Below are 10561 nucleotides of genomic sequence, written 5' to 3'. Positions count from 1 at the left end.
TTCCATGACTGCCATGGCCTCGTACTCGTCCATTCCCTCGATATCTTTTTTCACCTCCATAATCCCTAAAGGATGCCTGAGTCTTAAGGAGTTGCTCCAGTGAAACTTCTTGTTTCCTCTTGATCTTTTCTTCATGGACCTGTAAAGAACCCTCCAATTGCTCCATCATTATAGAGACTAAATCCTTAGACTCATCAATAGCACACACCACAAAATTAAATTTAGGTGTTAAAGTGAGAATGATCTTTTCTACCATACAGACATCTTCTCTGTCTTCCCCGTATCGTCTTAATTGATTTACAACAGCCTTCATTTTTTAACAATAATCCGAAATGCAAGGAAAGCGTTTAGATACTCGAAACTGGTCAAATACCACATATATGTAGTGTACCCACTCGTCACCTCGCATACACGGCTTTCACATAACACGAATAAAACAATCATCTCAAATCCTAAGGGATAGTTTATCCCACACAAAGTTAGGCAAGATACTTACCTCAATTCAGCCAAATCAATACTCAAATTAGTTTTTTCTTTACAAATTCACCTCCGCTCGGCTCAATCTAGACAAAGACGACTTAAGTGCATCAAACAATGCAAGAGAAAACAATTTCAATTAACAAAGCTATGATCTTTATATAATTTCTAAAAAGTCAACAAAAGTTAACCCCGGGACCGTCCGGTCAAACACGGGTCCAAGGGCAGGTCTTGACTACCCATAACCCCACGAGTCCATATATATGTTTATTTCCAAATCCGACTCCAATTCGACTCTAAAATTCCAAATTTTTATTTTTCAAAACATTATCAATATCTCCAAATTTTTTCCCTTAGATTCTCATGAATTTGATGTTAAATCTAATGTATAATCACAAAATATAATTGAAAGTTGATTAAAATTACTTACCCAATACTTTGATATGAAAATCTCTCCAAAAAATTGCCTCACATCGAGGCTAGGGTTCAAAATATATCAAAATGAGCTAAATCCCGAAGTGCTCAGCTATAAACCAGCTGCAGATGTCGCATTTGCGATATGGGGTTCGCAAATGCGGACAAAGCATCGTAAAAGCAACCCCTGACAGGCCATACGAAGATTGCATTTGCAATCACATCTTCGCAAATGTGAAGCAATTGTAGTCGCAAAAGCGAACACTGTCATCGCAAAAGCGGACAACCCAGAGTCGCAAATCCGACTCCAGTATCGCATTTGTGATTGAACCCCAATCCTCCACTTGTTCGCAAATGCGAGAAAATACTCACAAATGCGGTGGTCGCATTTGCAACCTGATCATCACAATTGCGATGGCACCAGTACTAGCACACATAATTTTTAACAAAATACTCCCAGCTAATCTGAAACTCACCCGAGCCCCCGAGGCTCCAAACCAAACACCCACACTAGTCCAAAAATATAACACGAACTTGCTCGTGCGATCAAAACATCAAAATAACCTCTAAAAGCACGAATCGGACGCCAAAACGCATGAAAATCACAATGGACTTCAAGAACTTCTAGAATCTAAACCAAGCATCCGAACCCTATCAAATCAACTCCAAATGACATCACATTTTGCAGGCAAGTTCCATATGACGAATGGAATTATTCGTAGTCCCGAAACCAAAATCTTAATCCGATAGCCTTAAAGTCAAACCGTGGTCAAATTTAGAAAAATTCTAAACTTTTAGATTGCCAACTTCCACCAAATGATGCCGAAACCTTGTAGAAACCAACTTGTTTCTCTAATGTCTTGTTACCTTCTCATGTCCTCACATTTAACTTCAACTAAGTTTATACATACTAGAAAAGGCCGCAAATTCATTTCATGTAGCTTAACCTACTTGCAAATCAAAGGGATCCAAGTTCGAAAAAGTAGTAGTAAAAATTTTAAGACATATTTAATGATGTATATTGGACGTAATAAACTGCTGCCTGCAGTGGTTGGATGGCCTTAGACTATGACTGTAAGCATTTCTGTTAATAAAGATCTCCACAATGTTGTTACAAGTTGATCCTTTGAGGTGTTTCCTCAAAAGTTTATGATTAACATCTAAACTACCTTATTAAGTATCCAAGTATTATGGCTTTGACATTTCGAAATTTTGAGTACTTGACAAAATATGATCAGCCATCAGACAATAATCTGAGTAATTTAAAGCTTGATATAGCCATTCTTGATCATCCACTCCAAACTCCAATGGTTGTTCACATTTTTGAGAGTCCAATAAGCCCAACCAAATGTTGCACGTCCGAACACTTCCAATTGAGCCTTGGCAAACTTTTGGTAGTCCTCCTTTGTTGCATCTCGAACTTGCCATTCAGCAACCCATTCCCCTGAAAAATATTTCAAAGTAGATTGTCATAAAGATCTCCTGTAGAATTGGCCATATAACCAAAAGAATATTTGTAATATGGGCTATATACTAATGATGATTTGAGCTAAAAAATTTAGAACGTACACTAAAGAAATTTGGATTTTTTTCACTTTTAGCTTGCGCCAGAAACTATTTACGTGCGGTATCCGAAAAAGTGGAGTATAAAATTTGTATAATTTTTATATATAATACACAGAATGTATATTTATACAAAAAAAAAATATGTACATTTTTTTCGGCTATTATTTTGAGAGCGGCTATATAGTATTATTTTTCCAAGAAAATTAGTATCATTGTATGTTGACAGCGGAAGGGTATATATTAATGTCATGTAGTCAAGGAGGGATGTAGAAGTTAATGAGAAAAGACAAATTAAGAAAATATACCAACTAAAGTGAGAGGGCCATTAGATTGGGTGACAGTATTGAGTTGAGCTGAACGGTTGTTGAAGACAAAATCAAGATTTTGCTGGACAGTCAAGTCGTTAAACATGTCAGAGAAAAGATTGTAGTAATGAACATCAATGACAGATCCCTTTAAGCCACTGGCAAAAGGCAAAAGCTCAGTTGGATCTGCAGGTCCTAATCTGTTGGACATCACTACATATGCATCCGAAGAATGCTTTCGAACTGCATTATATCCAGCTTCGTAGTATTTTTTCACCATCTCAAATGAAATTTCTGGTGCTAATGGCTCATTGATCAACTCCACTGCGTAAAGGCTTGGATTCTTGGCATACCTAAATTCATGAGTAAAAGAAAGAAGAAAATGAAAAAGTTGAAACGAAAGCATTATTTTACCCTTTGTACTCGAAAACAAATGTGGAATACAGAAATTCGGCGACAATTGTTAATTGTAGCAGGGGATGTACAAGTAAGCTGTATAAAACTATAGATTTATATGACGTGAAATGAAAATACATATCCTTATCAAATGGCAATTAAATTTAGCAACTTTTGTAAGTTCATAAGATATACTCCCTCTGTTCCAGTTTATATGAACTTATTTAATTGGGCATAGAGTTTAAGAAAAAAATAAAGACTTTTGGAATTTGTGTTCCTAAACAAATCAAAAGGGGGTCCAGAGTATTTGTGTGATTATAAAAACTTCTTATTAAGGATAGAATTGGAAGTTTAAGCTAAATTGTTTCCAAATTTAGAAATGAATCATTCTTTTTGGAACGAACCAAAAAGAAAATAGATTCACAAAAACTGGAACGAATGGGGTAGTGAATTATATTGTTTTATATGAAAAGATATTGTAGCTAAGATTCATGTGTGAAGTTTTTAGAAGCAGAGGCGTATCTAGTGTAGAAGTTATGGGTTTAACTGAACCTATAGCTTTTACTCATACCCTGTATTTTTTGTCCAAAATTTATTAAATATGTGCAAATAATAAATTTTGAACTCATTAAATAAGATGAGATATGATAGAATTGCGAATCTGAAATCATAAAGTTCAAATCCTGAATCCGCCTCTGTTTAGAAGCACATATATAAAATGGTTTGGGTTTTAACTATTGACACAGAAATTTTATTCTATCATGTCAACCATTCGCGAAAAGTAGCTAGTGTGACTAATTAGTACTAGGAAAAATAAGGCATGTTATCTTTTGCAACAAGTGAACAAGTCGAACCTACATTGATAGTTCATAGTACTATCGGTATATATTAGTTAAATCCTATCGTATAATTTATACCTGGCAGTTAAGAAGTCTATGACTGCAACAGTCTGGTGAATGTTGTCATCAGTTTTTCCCCATTCAATAGTACCATCTCTGTTGGCACTGTGCTCCCAAGGATTTTGGGAACCAGGTGCAGCATGCAGATCTATTATTACTTTAAGTTCGTATTTCCTACAAACATTACAAACTTTCAATTAAAACCCAATATATTGCCAATTTGTTTATATAAAAAAATTACTTGTTAACAATGTATACTTGGCCCAGAAAAAGGCATTGTCTAAGGCATGCAAAGAGCCCCCAACATAAGGCTTTGGGGGTGTTGGATCACTGGCAATCCACCATCCAACTGGAATTCTCACTGCATTCAGTCCGTTGCTTGCTATGAACTTGAAATCTTCTTCCACTATAAATGTTTCCCAGTGTTCCTGTAATATAAATATATGCTTTTTCATATTTAAATACAATTATGATTTGCTAAACTACATTAGGTACTAGCATTCCTTTTTGGTCTTGTTTTTTTATCTAAAGAAAAAAAACCATCAAAATGTTTTGTTGAACATATGATTTATAATACCTTTTACGTACTAGAGGTTTAGTTTCATAAACTCAAATTAATAACTCAAATTAGTTACTCCATAGACACCAATTTTGAAAAAGATTTTGTGTAGAAAGAGTACATACTCTCATAACTTGTGGGGCCATGATAGGACCATAGCCATTAGTAATTTGGAACTCGCCTTCAAGTCTACCACTGGTTTTCATGATGAAAATAGAGGGATCATCATCACCCCATCCCCCATTCCCTCCATTATCTGCTGTCACAAGTTCCTCTGTTTTTACCTGCATCTTAAATAATTAGTACAGTAATAAGCTAAAACTTAGCTAAATATTATTATTACTGCACAGATAGTCATTCTCAAGGATGCTACTTAGGAATTAACCAGTACTTAATTTGTCCTGAAATTTTAAACTAATAATCAATTTAGAATATTCTTAAGTAACAGCCCTTTAGAGTGGCTACTTGACATCGTTTCTACTTCTATACAGTTCAAGTCGAAGGTAGTAAATAGGTCGATATTTTTTGTCATAAAATTACATCTTCTTATTCTCTCCTTTCATTTCTAATCAAAGTCGAATGACGATTTTAATTTCCCTTCTTATAATCCATAATATATGAAAAGACTTTCTTATGAAAACTTAAAAAAAATAAAATTAAAAGCATTGAGGACAAAGGCCTCTCATCAGGCTGTTTCTCCATCTTAGTCCTTTTCTTTATAGTTTAAATATATGTACTTATTAAAGAGTTTGTTTAGAAATGCCGGAAATGTTACTATCCTAATATTCTCCACTTGCCAAGTCAATAAAGTAGACACTTAAGTTGCCTCCTATATATCAACAAGAATAAGCAGCAGGCATAAATGGATCAATTTATCATTTGGAAAAATAATATTCTCTTGGGAGATATTTTTATTACCAATCGCAGCACTCACTTAGTGGATGAAGTCCACTAACTTTATCATATGGTCCTATGAAAGGATTTGTGGAACCAAAATTTTGGTCCCAAATGAGCGCCCCCCACCCCCCAGAAAAAAACAGCTTACTACCACAACTTTGAGTTTAAATTTAGAACTTATTTTGAAAGAATTGATTCTAGATTTGGTTTCCGAATTTTTTTTGCTTGAATTTAATTTTGAAAGAATTGTTTTTAGATCTTATAAAATCTAGAAATCATCATTAAAACATCAAAACATTGTACGGAGTAGTCACTTTTGTAAATTCAAAAATTAAGAGAATATTGACTAAATATCATAATTAGTAAACTTATTCCCGCAACGCAATGCTGAAAAGTAAAAGATAAGAAAAGGTTCATCTCCTTTTGGAGGTATGGACCTAAAAGAGGGGAAGAGCATAGGCGGATGTAGCGTAGTAACTACGGGTTCAATTGAATATATATATATATATATATATATTCAGTAAAATTCAGTAAAATTGTAAAAATAATATATATGAACTCATAACTTAAAAAATATAACGGATTCAATGTTAAAAATATTTAAATAGAACCCATAGGATTTAAATTCTGGACCCGCCTATGGGGAATTGGTAAAAACAAAAAGAAGAAAAGAAGGATGGACGTGTTACTATATGATCCTAACATTTGGTAAACGCAAAAGAAAAGGCCTGTTGAAAAAATAGGAGGTCAAATATTCAAAAATCAGAAACCAGACACAAAATATATAACCTTTTTGCTATTTCCATAACTTAAAACTAATTCCAATACCAATTGGGTTTGTTTAGAAACTAGCAACCAAAAGAATTATTACTAGTTTTGAGTTTAGTTTCAAAGACTTAAGTTCTATACACTAATGGTATCAAAATAATTATCAGATCACTTAAAATTAATTACAGATAAATTTCTATGATTTCAGTAACCTTACATAAATGGTAACCGACCTACTAAATATGTTAAACTACCATGACAATGAAAAAAATATTTACAGAGTCATTTTAATATTTTCTTTAAATTCAATTTCTCTCAGTGTTTTGAACGAGACAATACTTATTATTGTTTCCTAACGACGAAACCAAAGAGTTTTTTTTAAAAAAAAAAGTCATGTTTTTCATTTTAACATGATTGCATCTCAAATTAAACACAAAGACCATTTCAAGAACTCACCTGTAAGAAGAAACCATTTGATGCTTTTATCCGAACACGGCTAGAATCATCAGAGTTCCTAACAATCTCAAAAGTCTCAGAAAATCCAGGTTTATTTTCCACTGCTACCACATTTCCACTTCCATCTACTCCCACAAATTCTTTGTTAAACACCCTAAAGTTAAAACTTGTGCTGTTGATTCTCCAAATCTATAAGAAAATAGACGACGTTAATCAGCTAATAAAAAAGAGTTTTTTCTCCTTTTATTATATTTTCAAGCAAAAGTTACCTACTTTGAAGGTTTCCCATCCAGAGGCGGCAGTTCTATTGGCAACAATAATAGTTCCTCCTCCTAACTCAGCACACAGATACTTCTCAACTTTTACTGATTTGAATTGCAGTCCAGTTCCATCCTGATCAATTGTCAATAAATATTTACATGTCAGTGTGTAGAAGCAGCTACGAATGGGAGCCTTGGAGCAACGGTAAATTAAGTTGTCTCCGTGTAACCTATAAGTCACGAGTTCGCTTGAATTAGGGTAGACCGTCTACATTACTCCCTTATGGAGTGCGGCCCTTCCCGGACTCTGCGTGAATGCGGGATGACTGGGCTGCCTTTTTAATGAGTAAAAGTTACAAAGGTGAGCTTTAATTTAGAGCAATGGTAAAGTTGTCTCTTTGTAACCTATAAGTCAAGGGTTCAAACAGTGAAAGCAGGCATTAATACTTGCATTAGGATATGCCGTCTACATTAGACCCTTTGGAGTCCGGCCCTTCCCAGACCCTACGTAGCCAGCTGCCCTTTTTAGTGTATAAAAGTTACATAAACTCTAAATTAAAGCAAGGGAAATGAAGGTTGTAAAAATTAACCAGAAAATCTTTGTTGGGGATGCCGTCAAAAAGAGAAGGTTTAATCCATCCTTCAGTCAGAAGCCAGCCTCCAAGATTAACAGCTCGAACTTTGAAATTTGGAGTAATTCTTCCATAAGAAAAACTAAATATGCAACAAGAAGAGATGATAAAGAAGTAGTAGACAACAAGTTTCCTTGCCCATGAGTAGCTTGCCATTGCTTCTTAATATTTTAGAGTTGCATGATATATCCTCAACTTGATAATGCCTTTATATAGATGTCCAAATCTTTGACCAACTAATTTAAACAATCTGAACTCGGAAATAAAGAATGTGACAAAATAGATATACTATATCTTGATTTTGAATCAATGATGAGCTGCTTATTCAACGTTTTGACCTTTTAAATTAGAAATGGTTTTATGAATTTTTGTTTTGTACGTACTTTTGGTATGTATCTTGGTGCAATTTCAATTATTCCTTAATCACCTTCTATAACCCAATATTAAGAACTTTGTTCTTTCAATAAAGGCATTCTTAATTACTAGCTTACTTTGTTGCAAAGCTAATATGAATAAAATACATTTTACAACTAAAGACGACGTCAAGATTAGCGGTGGGAGAATGATATTCCTCCACCTTTAACCAGTACTAGTTTTCAATTCCGAATTTTGAAAATGAAAATATCTTTGATAGAGAATATAGTGTTTTCCCGTAATTGACCTTATACGACACGAATCTGGATAACATAGATTAATCCTACATTTGAAACTTTCAATGCCGATGTATAATACTTGGACTTTTCAAAGGTGATCCCACATATCACCTTCTTTCTCTTCCCTTTCCCACTGAGGTCTTCGATTTCATGAGGGTTGACTTAGATTAGCATCACAATTTACAGCTATAAATATTCTTTGCTTAACTAAATCAGGTATTCTGTCAATTAAATAGTTCCTAATTACTAAAATAACAACTATATGATTCATCTTCTCTGGCTTGTTCCAGCCTTTAGTTTCGAGAAAATATTTAAAAACTTGCAAAAGTGACGACGAAGAAGAATTTTATCATTCGGTCAAGACTTCTAGAGATTGACACTGCGTGCACTTCACCTTACACAGCTAATTAAGGGTGGCGATGATCCAATTAAATAAAATATACATCTGACTATCCTTTTAGCATGTGCTAATTAATCCTAAGGTCTAGAATTCACATATGCGAAGTAGTAAGGTAATTAGTTCACATTGCTATTTTCTCATGTTTCAGACCAAATTAGTATGTTCATCATTGTAGTTTAATTTAATTTATTACAACCAAGAAATTCTGTTCTAACTTTCCCAATGGATAAGCAATTAAATTAAGCTGCATGGTTAATTAAAAATCAGAAAAGAAAGCTGACTCTGAAAAGTGTTTTTACTTAATTATTTACTCTTGTTTTAGGCGTCATTATTATATTGTTTTAGTGCACAACTTGCCGTGAGTGGCACTATAACGAAGTGCCTATGGCTGCGAATTTAGTATTAAACTCCTCTAATTACTAATGCTAATATACTTGCTTTAGTTCCCATTAAGACATTGAAAGATCCAAATTTGGCTTCATCAATTTCGGCACAAACCGATTAGAACCCATTTTCTAGAAGATACATCCATACCTACCCCAATGGGAATTTTAAATGGGTGACTAATTTCTGGTGGAAGTCATTAAACTGAAAGAGATTAGATAAAAGAGAATAGAAAATACAAAGGAAACTACAACAAAAGACACATTCATATTTTTAACGGTAAAGGACCAAATATACCCCTCTACTTTCAAATATTGTTTACATATACCCTTCTTTATACTATTGGGCTATATATACCCCTACCGTCATACTTTGAAACAAAAATACTCCTATTTTGAATGGAGTGTCACGTGGCAGCACCAGATTAAAATGACCCTTTTTTTTTTACCCAACCCATTTTACAAAAAACCCACAACCCGAACCATATTTTCATTTTTCAGTTTTTTAAATCTTTTTGTAAAACTTAAAAAATATTGCAAAATATTTTCGTTTTTTAAAGTGAGTAGATACTGAAAAGATTTTGCAAAACAAATTGTAAAAACTAAAAAAAATTGTTTTTTTAACAAAATATTTTTTTTGTAAAAACTATAAAAACATATTTGTAAAAACTGAAAAAAAAAGTAAAAACTGGAATTTTTTTTCCAGTTTTTAATAAAATATTTTCGTTTTTTAAAAACTGGAAAAAATATTTCCAACAAAATATTTTCGTTTTTGAAAAATGTTTTTTTTTCATTTTTTCAGTTTTTTTAAAGATTTTCTTTTTGTAAAAACTGAAAAAACAAATTTGTATAAACTTAATTTTTTTTGTAAAAATAGAAAAAAATATTTTCGTTTTTTAACAAAATATTTTCGTTTTTTAAAAACTGAAAAAATTATTTTCAACAAAATATTTTCGTTTTTGAAAAATATGTTTTTTCATTTTTTCAGTTTTTTAAAAGAATTTTGTTTTGTAAAAACTGGAAAAACAAATTTGTAAAAACAGAAAAAAAACATTTTTTGTTTTTTAACAAAATATTTTCGTTTTTTAAAAACTGAAATTTTTAAAAAAAAAAGAAAATAGGGGTCGGGTTGTGGGGTTTTTTTAAAAACGGGTCGGGTAAAATAAAAAAGAAATGGATCGTTTTAATATGGTGTTTCCGCGTGTCACTCCATCCAAAATAGGGATATTTTTATTTAAAAGTATGACGGTAGGGGTATAGATAGCCCAATAGTATAACGAGGGGTACACGAGTTAATCCTTTAATAGCATCTCTGAGAATCGCTATTTGTGCAATTGCCTGGATAGAGCCAAAATCATTGGAGTACTATTGGATTAGTTACCTCCTATAGCAAAGGTTGATACCTTATTTATTTTAAATAAATACCCTTTTAAAAAATTATATTTTATAGCTACCTTTTGATTTTTTATAGCCAAATATCTATTTATGGTCACCTC

The 10561-nt window shown here is 32.9% G+C and overlaps 1 protein-coding gene across 1 annotated transcript; it reads right to left on the bottom strand.

The window, feature by feature from the left end:
* Window positions 1-1960: 1960 nt before the first annotated feature.
* Window positions 1961-7824, bottom strand: LOC107812101 (putative glucan 1,3-beta-glucosidase A). Its single transcript, XM_016637133.2, has 8 exons — window positions 7588-7824; window positions 7011-7130; window positions 6738-6926; window positions 4742-4900; window positions 4316-4485; window positions 4076-4231; window positions 2763-3115; window positions 1961-2335 (listed from the first exon to the last, which is right to left on the bottom strand). Exons 1-8 carry the CDS (start codon window positions 7783-7785, stop codon window positions 2154-2156), a joined length of 1527 nt encoding a protein of 508 aa, XP_016492619.1. The 5' UTR covers window positions 7786-7824; the 3' UTR covers window positions 1961-2153.
* Window positions 7825-10561: the final 2737 nt, after the last annotated feature.

This window comes from Nicotiana tabacum, chromosome 20 (assembly GCF_000715075.1).
Source record: "Nicotiana tabacum cultivar K326 chromosome 20, ASM71507v2, whole genome shotgun sequence".
Taxonomy (NCBI): Eukaryota; Viridiplantae; Streptophyta; class Magnoliopsida; order Solanales; family Solanaceae; genus Nicotiana; species Nicotiana tabacum.
This window is presented reverse-complemented; position numbering and strand designations above follow the sequence as displayed.

What these genes read in the sequence shown, in the direction of transcription:
- LOC107812101 (XM_016637133.2), bottom strand. Translation starts at nt 7,785, where the DNA reads ATGGCAAGCTACTCATGGGCAAGGAAACTTGTTGTCTACTACTTCTTT. An exon ending in AATGCCTTTTTCTGGGCCAA is followed by an intron (nt 4,232 to 4,315) that starts GTATACATTGTT and finishes TAATGTTTGTAG; the next exon opens with GAAATACGAACTTAAAGTAA. An exon ending in TGGCCCTCTCACTTTAGTTG is followed by an intron (nt 2,336 to 2,762) that starts GTATATTTTCTT and finishes AATATTTTTCAG; the next exon opens with GGGAATGGGTTGCTGAATGG.